Source organism: Equus asinus, chromosome 11 (assembly GCF_041296235.1).
Source record: "Equus asinus isolate D_3611 breed Donkey chromosome 11, EquAss-T2T_v2, whole genome shotgun sequence".
Classification (NCBI taxonomy): Eukaryota; Metazoa; Chordata; class Mammalia; order Perissodactyla; family Equidae; genus Equus; species Equus asinus.
The window spans coordinates 29,335,604-29,355,688 of record NC_091800.1 but is presented as its reverse complement, the minus strand read 5'-3'; the positions used below and the strand labels follow the sequence as shown (position 1 = coordinate 29,355,688).

The window sequence follows — 20,085 nt, the reverse complement described above, 5'->3', positions numbered from 1 at the left end:
TCATGACCACGTCTTTCCAGTCATTTCTGGTGTGGGTCCCTTAGTTTAAAATTCCTAGTGAGAGAGAGAGAGAGAGAAAGGAGGTGAAAGCCATTGCTCACGCTGTTCCCCCCACCTTCAGTGCCCTTCTGCCTCACCTCCCAGTCTGAATCCTACCCATTTTTCAAAGTTCAGCACAAACATTGCTTTCTCTATCAAAACTCTTCTTGATCTCCAGTTAGACATAATCTCTGTGTGTATTAATTCCAATACTCTGTGTATATCTCCGTCTTTTTAAAAAAATATTTATGTATTTACTTTTTTATTTTTTTGCAGTAATGTTGGTTTATAACATTATATAAATTTCAAGTGTACATCATAATATATTTTGAATTCTGTGTAGATTATACCATGTTCACCACCCAAAGACTAATTACAATACATCACCATATGAGGTGCTTAATCACCCCTTTCTCCCTCCTCCCTCCCCCCTTTCCCTCTGATAACCACTAATCCAGTCTCTGTTGCTATGTTTGTTTGTCATTGTTTTTATCGTCTACTTATTAGTGAAATCATACAGTATTTGACTTTCTCCCTCTGACTTATTTCAGTTAGCATAATACCCTCAAGGTCCATCCGTGTTGTCACAAATGGCCTGATTTCGTCATTTCTTATGGCTGAGTAGTATTCCTTTATGTATATATACCACATCTTCTTTATCCATTCGTCACTTGATGGGCACCTAGGTTGCTTCCAAGTCTTGGCTATTGTGAATAATGCTGTGACGAACATAGGGGTGCATGTGTCTTTATGCATTTGTGTTTTCAAGGTCTTTCGATAAATACCCAGCAGTGGAATAGCTGGATCATATGGTAGATCTATTCTTAATTTTCTGAGGAGTCTCCATGCTGTTTTCCATAGTGGCTGCACCAGTTTGCACTCCCACTAGCAGTGTACAAGGGTTCTTTTCTCTGCACATCCTCTCCAACACTTGTTTCCTGTCTTGTTAATTATAGCCATTCTGATGGAAGTCAGGTGATATCTCATTGTTGTTTTGATTTGCATTTCCCTGATAGTTAATGATGTTGAACATCTTTTCATGTGCTTGTTGGCTATCTGTGTATCTCCTTTGGAGAAATCTCTGTTCACATCTTTTACACATTTTTTAATTGGGTTGTTAGTTTTTTTGTTGTTGAGATGTATGAGTTCTTTATATATTTTGGCTGTTAACCCCTTATCTGATGTATGGTTTGCAAATATCTTCTCCCACTTGTTAGGTTGTCTTTTTGTTTTGTTGATGGTTTGCTTTGCTGTGCAGAAGCTTTTTAGTTTGTTGTAGTCCCATTTGTTATTTGCCTTTCCCGGTCAGACATGGTATTTGAAAAAAATGCTGCTAAGACTGATGTTAAAGAGCGTACTGCCTATGTTTTCTTCTGGAAGTTTAATGGTTTCAGATCTTACCTTCAAGTCTTTAATCCATTTTGAGTTTATTTTTGTGTATGGTGTAAGATAATGGTCTACTCTCATTCTTTTGCATGTGGCTGCCCAGTTTTCCCAACACCATTTATTGAAGAGACTTTGCTTTCTCCATTGTATGTTCTTGGCTCCCGTGTTGAAAATTAGTTGTCCATAGATGTGTGGGTTTATTTCTGGGCTCTTGATTCTGTTCCATTGATCTCTGTGTCTGTTTTTGTGTCAGTACTATGCTGTTTTGATTACTGTAGCTTTGTAGTATGTTTTGAAATCAGAGAGTGTGATATCTCCATCTTTGTTCTTTTTTCTCAGGATTCCTTTGACTATTCGGGGTATTTTGTTGTTCTATATAAATTTTAGGATTCTTTGTTCTATTTCTTTGAAAAACGTTGTTGGAACTTTGATAGGGATTCCATTGAACCCTGTAGATTCCTTTAGGACATATGGACGTTTTAACTATGTTAATTCTTCCAATCCAAGAGCACGGAATATCTTTCCATTTCCTTGTATCATCTTCAATTTCTTTCAACAATTGTTTTATAGTGTTTGGTGTACAGATCTTTCTCCTCTTTGGTTAAGTTTATTCCTAGGTATTTTATTCTTTTTGTTGCAATTGTAAATGGATCATATTCTTAATTTCTCTTTCTGCCACTTCGTTGTTAGTGTATAGAAATGCAACTGATTTTTGTATGTTGATTTTGTATCCTGCAACTTGACTGTATTCATTTATTATTTCTAAAAGCTTTTTAGTGGCTTCTTTAGGGTTTTCTATATATAAAATCATGTCATCTGCAAATGGGGAGTTTCACTTCTTCCTTTCCAATTTGGAACCCTTTTATTTCTTTTTCTTGCCTGATTGCTCTAGCTAAGACTTTCAATACTATGTTAAATAAGAGTAGTGAAAGTGGGCATCCTTGTCTACTTCCTGTTCTTAGAGGGATAGCTTTCAGTTTTTCTCCATTGAGAATGATATTAGCTGTTGGTTTGTCATATATGGCCTTTATTATGTTGAGGTATTTTCCTTCACCCATTTTATTTGGAGATTTTTTCGTAAATGGATGCTGTATCTTTTCAAATGCTTTCTCTGCATATATTGAGATGATCATGTGGTTTTTATTCTTATTTTGTTAATGTGGTGTGTCACATTAATTTGAATGTTGAACCATCCCTGCATCCCTGGAATAAATCCCACTTGATCAGGGTGTGTGATCTTTTTAATGTATTATTGTGTTCAATTTGCCAGTATTTTGTTGAGGATTTTTACACTGATGTTCATCAGTGATATTGACCTGTAATTTTCTTTTCTTGTGTTGTCCTTGTCTGGTTTTAGTATTAGGGTAATGCTGGTTTTGTAGAATGAGTTAGGAAACTTCCCCTCCTCTTCAATTTTTTGGAAGAGTTTGAGAAGGATAGGGATTAAGTATTCTTTGAATGTTTAGTAGAATTCACCAGGGAAGCCATCTGGTCCTGGACTTTTATTTTTTGGGAGGTTTTTGATTGCTGTTTTGATCTCTTTATTGATGATTGGTCTATTCAGATTCTCTATTTCTTCTTGATTCAGTTTGGGAAGGTAGTATGAGTCTAAAAATTTATCCATTCCTTCTAGATTATCCAATTTGTTGGTGTATAGCTTTTCATAATATTCTCTCAGAATCTTTTTATTTCTGAGGTGTCCATTGTAATTTCTCCTGTTTCATTTCTGATTTTATTTATTTGAGGTTTCTCTCTTTTTTTCATGGTGAGTCTAGCTAAAGGTTTGTCAAATGTCTGTCTTAAAACCTCTGTAAACCTTAACAAATTCTACTTTGTACAGTAGGAGCCCACATTCCATATGGAAAGACCAGTAGTCGTCAGTTAAATTCAAAGGTGACGAGTCATAAAATGATATCAATATGGATTCCTACTGCTTTAAACATTCTATCTTAAAACTTGTAAATGTACATTTAGTTATCAATGTGCATGTAGGTCAAGGCCTTTGCTTTCAGTATAGGATGCTGATTGAGTCATCTGCTTTCTCTTTCTTGTGAAAATTAAACCTATAATTTAGTTTAGATTTTTAATTTTGGTTTCTTTAAGGATCAAGAATTTAGACACTGTAAAACAATACAAATACAGAATCCTTCTAGACTTTTATGTTTCTTCTAGTCTCCGCTTATCTCCCCAATACCTAATTTGACCGTAGTTTTGTGTTTTTTGCTGAGGAATGTTTACCCTGAGCCAACATCTGTTGCCAGTCTTCCTCTTTTTGCTTGTGGAGGATTCACCCTGAAACAAGATCTGTGCCAGTCTTCTTCTGTTTTGTATGTGGGTTGCTGTCACAGCATGGCTGCCAGCGAGTGGTGTAGGTCTGCTGGGCTACTGAAGTGGAGCATGCCAAACTCAACCCCTAGGCCACAGGGCCGGCCCCGACAGTAGTCTTTTTAGCAACTTACCTGTTTATCAAGTTTTACCAAAGCATTAAAGCTAGTTTTCATAGAAACATCTCCCTTCCCCATACTCATAATTAATGGGATTATGTAATATATAATCAAATTGCATAATTACTAACAGAGTAAAACTAGCATAAACAAGTTCTAGCATAGTTTGAGCAGAAGTGTGTGGGAGTACTGGAGATTAACCTACTGCCCACTAGTGTATAGTGAGCTGTAGGCATCTGTCACTATATTTAAAAGGAGGAGAATTGAGAGCCTTGGTAATCTAGAAGTGAGTTAATTGAAGATCTGTCAAAAGTGTTCTAGTGTATTAAAATGATTTATATACCTGTCTTACCATCCTACTAGACCAGCAGCTCTCAAAATGTGATCTGGAAACCACTGGGTAGAGGGATCCCTGAGACCTTTCAAGGGGTCTGTGAAATCAAAACTATTTTCATAGTAATACCAAGCCTTTTTGCCTTTCTCACTCTGATTTTTCTAAACATTCCTCAGTTTTAGCTTCGAACATGGTAAATATCAATAGATAAAACTCACGTAAATGAAAGCTCTTTGCGGGTGCTCAGTACTTTTTAGGATATATGCCACAGACTGTGAGTGGCTGCACCAGACTGTGCTCCTTGAGGGCAGGAGCCATGTTTTATTTATCTGTGTTATTCCTGATGTGTTCTTGCATTATCTTTTACATGAAAGGCACTCAGTAAATATTTGATAAATGTATGAGCAGAAGAACGGATTATTTTCAAGTATTTATGGTCTTTCAAACTGGGCCAACCAAGTGGTTTTAAATAAGGGTTCCTGAATTAATGAATGTGATCTATAATTATCAGCAGTGGTGTGCAAGTGAGTGCTTTCAAATGCTTTAAAAGTAAAATGTAATATTTAATATCTTTCCCTGAAACCTCAAGCAATGTTTTGAAGAAGAAAAGAAGCATGGTTTAGTGGAAAGAATATGAAAACATGTTCTTGTGAGGCTTTAATAAGTGTGCGAAGGCTTTCAATCTTTCTTAGGGGGCTGTATCATAAGTAAATTGGCTTTTTAAAATTTATATAAGGGGAAAAGGGGAAACAAGTGAATAGAGATGTGGGGTTATTTAAGAGCACCAATTGGTAGAAAAATTCCTGGCTGATGATTAAGACTTTTCTTTTCACTTGAGAAACATTTGAAAGCTATTTTAGGCTTAAGAAGAGGAGATGATGGACAGAAAATTGTGGTTTGGGGCAGTGAATTTTACTGCTTTGTGTGAGTAACCTTGATTGAGGAATAGTGATAAGAGTGGTGGCCACGCGGAAGTGGGCAGGTGCTTTAGCTGCTTCTTACCCCTGCCCGTGTTACATGGAGAATGTTGACAGCAGAAAACTGGAAAAAGTCAATTCAGCCTGGCCGCTGGAGTCGGTACTGCTCAATAAGTGGGGGACATTCACAGGTAGTATTAAAAGGTCGCTCTTTTAGTATTCGACATTAATAAACACATGGATATATAACTAAATTATTATCAGGGATGGTATTCTAGATTTATTTTGTTTTTTAAAAAGGATTAATTTATGTTTCAGTAGTGGACTTTTCTCATGCATTTAAGGCACTTTATACATGAAGATTTCCCAAATCTTGCTATTGTTATGAGAAGTGTTTTTCTTGATAGAACTTTCAGCTTCAGTGGAGAGGCAAACTTGAATATAAGATTTGTTTTTGCTTTAAGAAAATTCATATTTTAATCTTAATCTTATTAAATTCAGTAATGAGAGGAAATTATTTTTAGATGTTTAAACTTAAATTTAATATAATTAATTATGGCCTTTTTATTATTTCCTTCCTGGTCTATTTTGGTGTAAGGTAAGCATGCTTCTCATCATTGCTCTTTGCAGTCATCTGGCAGCCTGTACTTGAGATTTGTTGCATATTTGCATTGAGAGACACTTGAACTATTGAATCACACAGTGTGCTCAGAGTTAGTACTTAGGGGCTACAATAAGGAATCCTCTAGATTTTGGAGACAACATCAAGAAAGGTCACCATAATGAAGATTTTCTAGTATAAATCATGTAGGCGTGATTCTGTCTGCACTCTATGTTTTGGTCAGTTTATCTGTCTCCCCCAGTGAACTGTATGCCTCTTGAAGACATTACTGTATCTTAATCATCTTTGATTCCACAATACCTAGATGGTGCCCTTCACACAGTAGGCATTCAGTTAATGTTAGTGGAATGCATGAAGTCATTTACTCTGAAGTGACAAATCATAAATTTGCTGATGAGCCAGAGGAATCCTTGAATCTCTTCTCAAAACCTGAGTGAATTCTCACGGCAGTATGACTGGAACCATAGCTGTTCCTAACCATAGTTGTACATTTCCAAACTGTAGTAAAGCTGATGCCATCATGGGCAGTCATCTATGTATTATCAAATAAGATAAGGTCTCTAAAGTGATTTTACCACAATGCTTGGGGCCTGATAGGCAAACAGTAGGTGCTAACTTTTGTTTCTGTTTTCTGTTTCTGTTGAATTTTGTGTCAGAGTTACCATAAGAATTCTTACTAATGGTAGGAAATCTTGCCCTTCTGTTTGGACAAAATTTCATAGCAGTTAAAGTTCTAGTTTGGACACACCCAAATTAATAGTTGCCTGGAAAATAGAAGTCAGAGCAACTGACAGGCAGAACTGGTACACAGGATAACTTAGACAATGGACCTGCCCAGTTTCACAGTATTTTCTAGGCTAGCTGTTCTAGTCACAGTGTATTCTAGAATTTTATTTGTGTGTGTGTGTGTATGATTTAGTGGTTTAGACTAATTGTGTTTTCAGAAGTTACTTCTCTGTCAAAGATGATATAGCTTCCACAGCCTGCAGATTATTTTTTAATGTGATTTTATGCCCCCTTAAGCCACTCTCTTTAGAAAGATCTTAGTGTATAAAAGCTGTTGTTGTCAAGGAGCTGTGGCAGCCCGATAAACAAATCTGACAGGAGCCCAGTTTTGTACTAGGCAAGAATAAGGTTTTTTTAATTATTACTCTGACCAGTGATACTACTATAAACTTAAAAGTATTCCTTTTGTTTCCTTGCTTTTTATTATTCATTATGTTTGATTGTAGTCATTATTACTATTTCAAAACACAATCTTGAAAATGATACATGTTATCTCTGAATACATTTGTTAATCTTTTTCTTTCTATTCAAGATAAGCTTTCATTGGAAGGAATAGTGGTACAAAGAGCCGAATGCCGACCTGCTGCCAGTGAAAACTACATGAGATTAAAGAGGTTGGTGTTTTTTAACTTTAAAATAATACCTGATACTTCTTTTTTGGGATTGAAATACATATATTAGATTGCCTATTGATTGCCTGAAAATTATGGTTATTATTGAAAATGTTTTCTTCAAAGGCTATTTGGGTTTAAAACCAAGTAAGAACAAACTTCCAGTTATAACATAAAGAAGTCACGGGAATGTAATGCACAGCATGCTATAGGCAATAATACTGTATTACATATTGGAAAGTTGCTAAGAGAGTAGATCTTAAAGGTTCTCATCACAAGGAAAAAAATTTTGTAACTATATATGGTGACAGATGTTAATTAGACTTATTGGGGTGATCATTTCTCAGTGTACATAATTTTTGAGTCATTATGTTGTGTACCTGAAACTGATACATTATATTCACTTATACTTCAATTAAAAAAACATCTGAGTAAGAGTTTCTTTGGCAAGGGACCTTTCACAACTTGGGCTGTTTATTTGGGATATTTTAGGCTACTGTGTTAATATAACCTGGAATCAAACTTTTTGAAGTTCTTTTTCTAGTTGCCTTTATAAATCTTGATTCTCTAAGACATTTAATGAGATCTTAGTACTTTTTTATTTTCAAAGACTATAACTTTCTCCTAGTGAATATGAATGTAAAATACTATACTATGCAAAACAAGTATAGTTGCTAGAATATCATCCTTTCCTCATGATCGATGGAGAACTTTTTATTTTTTTAAAGATTTTATTTTTTCCTTTTTCTCCCCAAAGCCCCCCAGTACACAGTTGTATATTCTTCGTTGTGGGTCCTTCTAGTTGTGGCATGCGGGACGCTGCCTCAGCGTGGCTTGATGAGCAGTGCCATGTCTGCGCCCAGGATTCGAACCAACGAAACACTGGGCCGCCTGCAGTGGAGCGCGCAAACCCAACCACTCGGCCACGGGGCCAGCCCCGATGGAGAACTTTTTATAAACTTAGTACTTTGTTAGAGAGTTTGCTTCAGGGCCCCCTCCTCCATTTTTGTGTGTGGTTAACATTTTATAATTAATATTTAAAGATGATTGCAAATTCTTGATACTCCAAGTTTTATGACTTTCAAAGAGCCAGCAGTTTTTTAAACCCTGAAAAAAAGGTATTATACTTGTTTTATAGTTTATATTGAATGTATTTCAACCCCATGTAGTTTAGAATTAGAAGTTCATTCATTCATTCAGCACTTACTTTGTGAAAGAGTGCACAAAACAGACAGAAATGGTGCCCTGGTGGAGCTGACGTTGTAGCAGATGTAGCCCCGCAGGACTGGCAGTCGAGAACACACTGTTCGAGTGGTCGTAGCAGCCTCTCTGCGTGTCAGTGTTCTCGTCTGTGAAAGAGCCTGGCTGAGCTAGATTGTCTCTAAATTTCACATCATCGTTTTAATTTTTCCCCTTTTCTCAATTAGGTTAGAGTCTGTGTTTCGGGAATGAAACAAAGAGACTGATTTTCTTGTCCAGTAATTCCTCCAATTTAAATGCCTCCCTAGGGCAAGTAAAAGGGTGACAATCAAAATGAAAATTTTTTATAACAGAAAATAACTTTGGAACACAGGCAGAAGATGTTTCTCTCTGTCTATAAAGTTTATTATATAATACAAGTCTTTTTGAAGATTTATCTTCTTCAAATAACTACTGAAATTGGAAAATGCAAAATCTGGTTACTGAGCTGCTTGCCAAGATCTTTTTCTCTGGTCTTAATTTCCTTTAAAGGTTTCTAAAGATTTCTGATGATGAGATCAGGCAAGTCACCTACTGTGTTTATGAAATGGCTGCTTTTTTCTTACCAAAAAAGAAATTAAAATTGTTTAGCCTTTGGAGTATGCTGAACGACCAACCATTACATATTTCAGTTACTTAAATGACTTAAAGAAACAGGGAGATTCAGGAAATGATAATCATGTTAGTTTCATAAGATAGACGATACATGACTTAAGTCTTGAAGGCTGAGATTTATTTGAACAAGTGGAAAAAGACAGGAGTTAAGAACTTCCTAAACAGAGAGACATGCATGCACAAAGACTCGGGAAAGACATTAAGGACCTGTGTGTAGTTCTGCAAGCCTGGAATGCAGGATTTGTTTGAGGCAGAATAAATAGAAGCTCCAATCCAGGCCTCCTTTTTGAACTCCAAACTCATATATCCTGTTGGATATATAAAGAAAAGCCTGGTTGCATGTTCAGTAGACATTTCAGATATGTCAAAAACTGAACTCCTGGCGCCAGCCCCATGGTGTAGTGGTTAAGTTCAGCGTACTCTGCTTTGGCTGCCCAAGTTCACAGGTTTGGATCCCAGGCGTGGACCTACACCTCTTGTCAGCCATGCTGTGGCAGCAACCCACATATAAAATAGAGAAAGATTGGCACAGATGTTAGCTCAGGGCAAATCTTCCTTGGCAAAAAACAAAAACAAAAACTGAACTCTCAGTCTTTCCTCCAAAACTGGCTCTACCAGCTGCTAAGTCTTTCTCATCTGAGTTAATGCCAACTCTGTCCTCCCATTTCCTCAGTCCAAAAACTTTGATTACTGTTCTTGACTCTTCTGTCACACTCCACATCCAGTGTGTCAGAACAATCTTATTGACTGTACCTTCTACACTTCTGCAGGCTAACCATTTCTCACCACCCACATGATCTGCCATTCTTTCTCACCTGGATCACTGCAGTAGCCTCCTAGCAGAGTTCCTGCTTCCACCTTTGACCCTCTGTAGTCTGTTGTTAGCACAATAGCCAGAGAGGTTCTTTTAAAAATCTGTCAAATCATGCCATTCCTCTGCTCACATGTCACCAGCAATGCTTCCTGTATTACTCGGAATAAAAGCCAAGTCCTTGCAGTTGTCTACTGGGACCTACATGATACCCCTACAGCTGCCTCCCCCTTCTCCCCATCCTCATCTCCTTCTCTCCCCCTCATTCACTCTGCCCCAACCATACTGCCATCCTAACACTTCATGAGCACTCCAGGTGCACTTCCGTATTAGGACCTTTGCACTGGACAGTCTTTTCTGCCTGGAACATGCTTTCTCCAGATAACTGCATGGCTTGCCTGCTCACCTCTTTCAAGTCTCTTCTCAAATTCTACTTTTTCAATAAGGCCTACCCTGACTACTCTCCTTCCGTCTATACTTGTTTTTTCTTCATAGCATATATCACCTCCTAATATACTATATAATTTGCTTACTTATGTTCATTGCCAACTTTGCCCCAGTGCAGGTTAAGCTCCCATGGTTTATTTTTTGTTTTCTCTTTTTGTGTGTGCCTATTTTGTTCACTCATAGACCACCCCCCCCCCCCGCCTCCCGCCAAGTGTCTAGAATAGTTCATGCTATGGAGTGGGTAGTCAATAAATGTTTGTTGAGTAAATGAATGACAAGAGATAATGTTAAAAATGTTAGTCTTATATACTTGTTAAAGAGTCTTATATGCTATGGTAAGACATTTGGGCTTTCTGTGCTATGGCTGTTAGGGAGGCACTGAAGAATTTTAAGCTGGATGGATGGCGAAGGGATGTATATTTTAGATAGGTCATTCTGGCCATAGTGTAAAGACTGACGGCAGAGGGATAAGCTAGAGGCTGACGTAATAACCCGGGTACAAGATGTCTGAATGACTGGACAAGGTGGTTCTAGTCAGAAGGGAGATGAGAAACCAGGTTTTGAGGATATTTGGAGGAAGAGCTGACAGGACTTGATGAACTCATCTCAAACTTCAGTGGTTGTGTGACAGGGAATTTTTCTAGGACCAGACTGATGGTGGTGGCCCTTGTGTTGTGGCCTTGGTGCACTTCCCGCTGTGAATCCCCAGATTGGCTCCATACTATCTTGTTTGTTGCACCGGACAGTTTACACTGATGAAGGGAGAGGGATCAGGGAGTTCTTGTAGTCCTCATGTCCATTTTAGTTTAGATCCTGGTTCCAGTTTATATAAAAACTTAAAGAAGCAGAAAGTACCTAAACTGCAAGAAGAGTCCCAATGGGTAAATTATTGAAATAGGAAAGTAATCTAAGTAATAAGTTGTATCTCATGTGTTTTGCTTGTCATTATTCAACATTTTTGAATGCCTACTGTGCTCACTAAAGTAAGGCTTAATTTTAAAAAATCACTAGATACTATTCTTGCTCCAGAGAGTTTACAGTCTTTGAACCTGAGGAAACACACACACGGGATTGTCTAAAAAAATCTATTTCCTGACAATATAGTAGGGGGAGGAATAGAAATGTGGTGGTGCTATTGATATAAAATGGAAAGTCAGGTTTCTGGATGTAAGTGACATCAAAATAGAAGTGTTTGAGAACAGAATTGGCAATTCATTACTTGAGACATCTTATACGTAGATATTTCACACATATGCTTCAAGTTTTTCACAGCCTCTTTCTGGCTCCCTGCTCTTTAATGACATTCAGGCATTTTGATAATCTGGCTCTTGTCTCACTTTTCTCATTTTCAGCTATTCTCCTGCACATAGATATGAGATAGTTTTATTGCATTACGAGTTATCCCAGATGTGTAGGCACTTTGACCTCTTTGGCCTTTGTTTTGTGCTGCGTCCTCTGCCTCGAATACCTTATCTGCCTTCTGCCAAGATCCTTCTGAGCCTTTAAAACCAACCCAAGTGTCACTTGCTCAGTGAAATCTTCTCATAGCTTCCACTCCCCTCTCCAGTTAGGATCTCCCCTCCTCCTTTTCTACATTCCCACATACTTGTTTATTCTTCTTTAATGATATATAAATGTCTATGTTTTTACCCTTTAGGTGTACGTAGTTGCGTCTTCTACAAGATTATGAACTTCATAAGAACAGGGACTGTGAGTTTTGTTTTCTTCCTTCTTTCCTTTCTACTCTCCCTCCTTTCTTTCCTTTCTGTGTTCTCAGCACTTAGCATAGTGCATTACAAATAATAAATATCCAAGAGTATTCATTGGGTTGAAATGGATTGAAATAGAAAGAAGAGGCAAACTTCGGTACAGAAACATAAGAATCAGCAGTGTTCAGCTTCTTTATTTTTTTTTTACTCAGAACTGCACTTGAAACCTGAACTTGATTTTTCATATGCACATGTACACACACGCATATCTTGCTTTGAGAAGGGGAAAGTGATTATAAAACAAATACAGAAGCATTTCATCAGCAATAAAAAAGTTCAAAATATAAAGTAAGAATTGAGTAGTCTTCCATTTACAAAGGACTAGAAGAAAAAGCCTTTTTTATCAAAGAAGACCTTTCTTTCTTTGCTTAACTTAGTGAGGTTTTTTTCCCCTTTAATCAGTGAGTTTTTACTATATTTTAGGAAATGGCAGGTAAACTACACTCTTAGTAACATAAATGGGTATATTGCAAAGTGTATTTTATGTTTATAAATAATACTGTTTAAGAATGATCAGTGTTACTTTAGTGGGAATTTAATTTTACTAGTAAATTCTTATTATAGATCTCTGCTATTTTAGCTGATAAATTAGCCAGATGTTATAAGAATTATAACTGCCATGTTAATCAAATGTAAGTAACATTCTGTTAGTTTGTAGAGTCTTCCATTTAGTTAGTATTGCAGTAAACCCAAGAAATATGTAAACTCTTAAATCGATGGAATTCAGGCCAAGAAAGAAATTAATCTAGCAGTGTAATTTTCTTTTGGCCAATCCTATTGCATAATATAAAATCCTGCAAGAATCCATTTAGCCACCAAGAAAACCTTAAAAACAAAAGGAAAAACATTCCACTGCTTCTGTCTATTACTTTCTCTGTCTGACATAAATTTGGATGGATTTGAATGATGTGTTATTAGGAGGAAATTTATTTTGAGTTGGTAAATGTAGTTACTATCAGCTCATATCTGATTTACTAATTAAAATTTATTTAATTTATGTTGTTTTATTAAGTGTAACTTTATTTAAGCATCTTGAGTTTTTCATTAATAGTCAAATGATAAATTATATAATCACCCTGTTTATAGTTCATATTGTACTTTGTTAAATTTAAAGGGACATAAATGTAAAACAATCATCCTAATATGTGTTTTCTTGTACGAAAATCATAGTAAGAGGAAAATATATGGCTTTTTAACTTCTGCATGTTTATGTCACCAACTCATCTAGAAATAGTTGTCTCAAGTTTTTATTTTTAATTCTTTTAGTGTTTGTGAATTTTCTTCAAAAACCTAAGAAAAGCCTTTCCCTCTGGGAACAGAACATTGGCTCTGGAGGGGTGGAGAAGAGAAAAATCAGAACCTTTTCTAAGACACTAGACAGCAGGAAGCAAGTTGTAATTCACATTCCTTCCTGGGGAAGGGTTACCATTGCTGTACCTTCCTAGATTCCTGATGGCCCATATTACAGTAAAAGATGCCTTCGAGTGTCTTATTATAAGGGAAGAGGAAAGGACTTTCTCATTCAGTAGATCTTTATGTAATTTGTGGGTGATGTGATTCATGTGGATGAACTAGATTTATGCCGACAGAAGTTTCTGCAAATAAAATTCTTGCTTAACACCATAACAACGTTGAAGCATTCTCTTCTCACTACTTTTAAACTAGTATTTGAATGTATTTAGTACTTGTAATTTTGACTCTTCTTCCATATATAAATTTCATAAAGAATAATTATTTTCATAAGTGATCTTTCTTATATATTAGGATGATTACCTTATAGCTATGTCCCTTTATATTTAGAAAAAGAAGTACAAGACGAATTATAAATAGAGTAATCATGTAATTTATTGTTCAAAACAGATACTTTTGAAAATGAAAGCAGGCATTAACCAGAGTGGATGCCACACTGAGACAAGTGTAAACTGTTCGAGATAAACTGGGTTGTAAGATTATCCTTGTCATGAATAGCTTGGATACACTACAATGCTAACCTTTTAAAATGAGATCTAAAAGATAAGAGTCAAATAGTGAAAGTGCTGCTGGTTAGGAAATGTATTCTAGACATTCTAGACTAGAGCAAACTGCTATGACTGAACATAAACTGTCATTCATCTTTGTTCTAACGGTTTTATGTTCAATAAATGCAGGTAGAGTAATTGACCAAAAACCAGCATTTTAAAGTTAAGAACTTACAGTTATACCTTGATTAATGAATCTGTCCCGAATTAATACTCTTAAAAATGCATTTAGCTGTGTTTAAGATTCAAATTATAAGTCCTGAGAGGCTGTATTGCCATGTGGTGATGTTTCTGCAAAGCCTCACAGCTTTGTAGGATAAAAATACCTCAGTACACAATTTCTCTTTGTTCACTCACAGTTGAAAATCAACAAGGCTAACCTTGGGCAAAACTGTGAAGTATGGAAAGTTTATCTTTATTATTTGGCATCTCCTTTTTTTTTTTTTTTTTTACCTCTTTTTCTCCTTAGTGATGTCTGTCTTTAGGCATCTACTTTTTATTCAGTTGTGATCTTTTTTATTCTATCAATTCTGAATAATTTTTAAGAATGAATGGGCATGAGTCAAACTGGGCATTTGATTTTAAACCTTTTATTACTAAATGTGAAATAATAGCCGTTAGATTACCTGTTAAGGTATTTGAGTAGGCAGATTTTTTTCCATGGAAAAGGAAGAAAAGTCACTGAAATTATGCTGTTTATATTTTGGCCCCAAACCCAAACTCGAGTAGTTCTTTAATTTTGCTGGGGAACTTGTCACAGGGACAACCATCTCTGCTTCCTGGGCCAAGTGGGTAGGTTGGCCTGTCTGCATTCTTTGGAGATGTGTTCTGAAGATTTAAAACTTGCTGCTGAATGTGGCCCACAGAGATGGCCAGATTCCCTTAGGCAGGATCAGGACCATCATTACTAGTCCATATGGTGCCTTTGTTCAAATTTTTAAAAGATGGTCCTTCATCAAGTGTTTTTATCTTTATCAGTCAGAAAATAATGGTAATTTTCAGATTTTGTTAAACAAGACATTACTGCCATCTGCCAGAAAATTGTCACAATAATTATACAGATCTTTGCTGTCTCTGATGTGAATGTGCCCCTTCAATGTGGCACCATTGTGTACTGCAAACCGGCAAACCTCTCCAATTTGCTGCAGGCCTACATGTCCTATTTTCTTACCAACTGGCTTAAAATTTAAGTTGCTTGCCTGGTCCTCGCAGGCACTGGAATTTTCAGCCCTTGGTCTATGATTCCCTGAAGTGCTTGAAGACTAAGGAAAGATACCAATGTTCCTTTATTGGGAAATGAGGCTCCCATTTAATACGTTGAATCAGTAGGAATGATAATAATCAAGCCTTTAGCTTATTACTAGGAGGAGCTAATTTAGACTTTGGGATGATCAGGCTTTAAATACTCTTAATAGTTTGTCAAAGTACAAGAAGACCTGACTTATACACACCTTACATAGTATCCCTCTTGCTTGAGACTCTAATGTACAATTGTCTGGGATGTATTGTAAAGAAAATTTGAGGGGCTGGCCCTGTTGCTGAGTGGTTAAGTTCGTGCGCTCCGCTTCGGCGACCCAGGGTTTCGCTGGTTCGGATCCTGGGCGCAGACATGGCACCGCTCATCAGGCCATGCTGAAGTGGCGTCCCACATGCCACAACTAGAAGCACTCACAACTGGAATATACAACTGTGTACCGGGGGGCTTTGGGGAAGAGAAGAAGAAGAAAAAAGAAGAAGATTGGCAACAGATGTTAGCTCAGGTGCCAATCTTAAAAAAAAAAAAAAAAAAAGGGAAAACTTGAATTTTTAAAAAGAACTCTTGAATTTGTAAGTAGAGAAAGAGAAGATATTGTTTAAAATTTTTAAAAGACTACTTAGGGGAACTGATTTTCAGGCAGGACAGGTTAGCCTGCGTGGTAGGTCGCCCACTCTTAAATGGGTTCATATTATATTAATTAGATGTTCATTTTAGTTACTTTCTTTTTTAATCTTATTTCCATTTTCACAAATGAGAAAACGGAGTTGTAGAGAGGTTAAGTGATTTGCCCAAGCTCACAGGTTGTAAATGGCAAAGCTGGAATTTGAACCCAGATCTGATTGATTCCAGTGCATTAGATGATGGCCTGCCTCTTCTCGCCTTAGTAGTTTCAAAAGGTTGCCTGGCTTATCAGTAGGAAAAGGGAAGGGAGCTTGTTCTCTTTCTCTCCTTCCTTGTATTGGATGATCCTTGCCCTAATACTCCACAACTTAAACTAATATTGTTAGTACCGTGGTGCATTACATTATGCAATAAACAGGATAACACAGGATTTATATAAGATACATATCTGCTTCATTGTTTTGGTTTAGAATTTTTATCCAATTTCAGATCCTACAACTTAAAAGTGAACTTCGATAGCATAACTTAATTAAATTTCAAAGGTCCATATTTCTGCAGAAGTATCATATTAACTGATTTTACATGTCTATGGAATTTATTATTTTTCTTTTGTGAATTTTATGTGAAATCTGTAATGCTTTGGTTAGTTTTGTGTTTTGGTTTTTTTTGAGGAAGATTAGCCCTGAGCTAACATCTGCCTCCAATCTTCCTCTTTTTGCTGAGGAAGACTGGCCCTGAGCTAACATCCGTGCCTGTCTTCCTCTACTTTATATGTGGGATGCCTACCACAGCATGGCTTGCCAAGCGGTGCCATGTGTGCACTTGGGATCCGGGACCGGCGAACCCCCGACCGCGAAAGTGGAACGTGAGAACTTAACCGCTGCACCACCGGGCCGGCCCCTGTTTTTTGTTTTTTTTTTAAAAGATTGGCACCTGAGCTAACAACTGTTGACAATCTTTTTTTTTTTCCCTGCTTTTTCTTCCCAAAGGCCCCCAGTATATAGTTGTATATTTATTTTAGTTGTGGGTCCTTCTTGTTGTGCTATGTGGGATGCCACCTCAACATGACCTGATGAGCTGTGCCATGTCTGCACTCAGGATCCAAACTAGTGAAACCCTGGGCCACCGAAGTGGAGCGTGCAAACTTAACCACTTGGCCACCGGGCCGGCCCTGCTTTGGGTAGTTTTGATGAACTAGTTGTGTGCAATTTTGAAGATCTCCTTCTCTTTAATATACCCTAGTATTACAGTTGTCCTATACTGTGTACTGATTTTTTTTATGACTTTGGAGGCCTCAGAATGTCTCAAACCCTCTTCTTGTAATGTGTTATGTGTTTGAGGAAAACTGAAAGGATGGAATTAGTAATAATGTTCAGGCAGAAACTTTTCGAACTGAAAAATAGTAGACGTGGGAAAAACAGGAAGGTGTTGGTAAGCTTATACAAGCAAAATATGCCAGTGAACATTATTCCCACGTAGCTCCATGAGGGCAAGACCTTTTGTCTCCTTTATTCACTGGTGTTTCTCTAAGGACTGGAAGAGTGCCTGGCATTTAGTAGGTGCGTGATAAATATTTGTGGAATGAAAGGAGGAATGAAAGGTATGAGACTAAGGTTTTATGCGTTTTGTCTTGTAAGCTGCCCGGGACTTTGATCACAGTGAGTCATTCCTTTTTAAGCTGTTGCATGACAAGTTGATTTATCTACTTCTCTTATTTCCCCATATTTTATAGCTTCGAAGTGTCAGAACTCATTTGTTCAACAGATATTTATTGAGCATCTACTGTATAGTAAGCAGTATAGCATTAAAAAGCAGCCAGAGCTTATCTGTTTTGGGAAATGGATCATATATGGGTATTAAATAATAATTTATTATATGCGGTATGAGAGGTTGGCACAGGTGGTAAGTACCAGGTTTCAGAAAATGCTGATAGGGTAAAGTCAGAGAAAGGAGTCATGAACTTTGAATAGATAAAGAGGGGGAGGGAGAGAGTCTAGGAGGAACAGCGCACCCTAATCTGGGATGAATCAATAGGAGTGTTTAGGAAATGTAGTAGAATGGCATGGTAGGTAGTGTAGACAGAGGGATGATTGTAGGGTATTTCAGCGTTAGACCAAACAGGCAGATGACCTAATGAGTCACTGACTGAGCGTATTTCACTCTGAGGGAGGTTCCTGGGTCTCCTTTAGGGCTTTGTCCTTGGCACACTCTACGCCCTTGGTTGCTGTGACTCTCTGTAATTTTCGTCGTCTTAGTCGTCCTTGTGGCTCCTGCTTATCTCTTGAATTCTTTCTCCCTTACTTTGTCTAGATAAATGATCCCATCCACTTTAAAAACACTACATGGCAACTTCAGAATTTGTATCTCCAGCCCAGACCTCTCTCCTGACCCTCATACTCACATGTATACAACATTCCCCTCGATAGCGCCATTGGATGTCTCACAGCTGTCTTAACTTCACATACCTGAAATAGAATTCTTGGTTGTTACCTCCCCTCCTACCCCTAATGCAGTTCTGCCCCCAGTCTTCCCCATTTCCACTCAGTTCCTCAGGTAAAAAACCTGGGAATTATCAGTGGTTCCTTTTTTCTTGACAAGGCACATCCAGTCCATCTTCAAGTTCTGTCAGCTGTACCAACTCTCTACACCCTGACATGCTGCTTACCACCCCACCACTGCACTAGTCTAAGCTGCCTTCCTCACTCACCTATACAGTATTTAGGGCCGACTATGTAATTTGCAGGGCTTATTGCAAAGCAAAAATACAGAGCCCCTTGTTCATAAATTATTAAGAATTTCAGAATGGTGACAGCACTGCTTTAAATCAAGTGCAGGGCCCTTCCAAGTGCAAGCCTAGTGTGACTGCACAGGGCGCTCGCCCACGGAGCTGGCCTCCCTCTACTATGGCAGTAGCCTCCTAACTGTGGCTCCCTGCTTCCCCCTCTAGGCCGTTCTTCACATAGCGGTCAGAGTCGTTAACATAGATCAGATTCCACTTCTGGGCTTAGAATTTACAAGACCCTGCATGATCTGGCCTTCCAAACGCTACGTGATCTGATCCTGAAGCTTCTTCATCCTCTTCTCCTACCACACTCCTCTCTCATTCACTAGGGAGCAGCCAACACAGCTGATTTGTTGTCCCTCAGATAGAAGAACAGTTCCATCCCAGGGCTCTTGTTTCAGTCTAAGTACAAGTCTTTCACCAGACCTTAAGGCTCAGCCTCCTTTCCATCAGCCAGTTCTCAGGTCACATTGTAACTTCCTCAGATAGGCCTTACTGACCACTCCTAAGTGAAATAATGTAGCCTTCTTCCCCACCCCCCCCACCTCGTTACTTGATATACCATTACCTAGTTTTATTGTATTGTTAGTACTTGTTGTGTGGCAGTATATTAATTATTAATTATGACTTACTGACAGTGTCCCTATTACCATAGTGCCCGTCACATGATAATGCTCAATAAATATTTGTTGCATGAATGAATATTTTTCGTAATCTTTTTAGCCTCTTACATTTTGGAGATTTATCTGAAGATTAACAGGGGTTTTTTTCCTGTGTTAAATTTTAATAGTTTTTTAGGTGTTTGATTAACTTATATTTAATTCACAAATATTCCAGTTAATTTTAAAATCTCAAATCACTTTTCCTTTAAAATGGTGTGTCTTTGGTATGACACACACTATATGTATTGTAGCTTGGACAAGGAATTAAAAATGCTATATTACCTGTTGAAATTAAAGTTAATATTATAGGGTGAGCAGAGTTTTCTCCTCAGAGTCAGTATTTTTCACCATAGTATCGAAGGTTTCACAGCCCAAGCTTCATAAATTTATGTAAACCCATTTGTTCATTGAGCACCTATTATGTACCAGACACTCAGGAAGAAAAAGGTAAGTAAGACATTTTCCTTGTCCTTGAGTTGCTCACTGTGGATCATTTGTTCTTCGAGTTTTGTTTTTGGGATTTTTTTTTTTTTTTTTTTTTTTAAGGAGAATTAGCCCTGAGCTAACATCTGCCACCAATCCTCCTCTTTTTGCTGAGGAAGACTGGCCCTGAGCTAATATCCTTGCCCGTCTTCCTCTACTTTATATGTGGGACACCTGCCACAGCATGGCTTGACAAGTGGTGCATAGGTCTGCACCCAAGATTTGAACCGGCGAACCTTGG

The 20,085-nt window shown here is 37.6% G+C and overlaps 1 protein-coding gene across 1 annotated transcript in view; it reads left to right on the top strand.

Moving 5' to 3' along the window:
• The window catches only part of GTF2F2 (general transcription factor IIF subunit 2), a 149,707-nt gene that overhangs the window by 80,751 nt on the left and 48,871 nt on the right, over positions 1–20,085 (top strand). Inside the window, exon 5 of the mRNA XM_014838875.3 lies at positions 7,061–7,142. Coding sequence (XP_014694361.1) covers positions 7,061–7,142 — 82 coding nt within the window. The remainder of the gene's footprint in view (positions 1–7,060; positions 7,143–20,085) is intronic.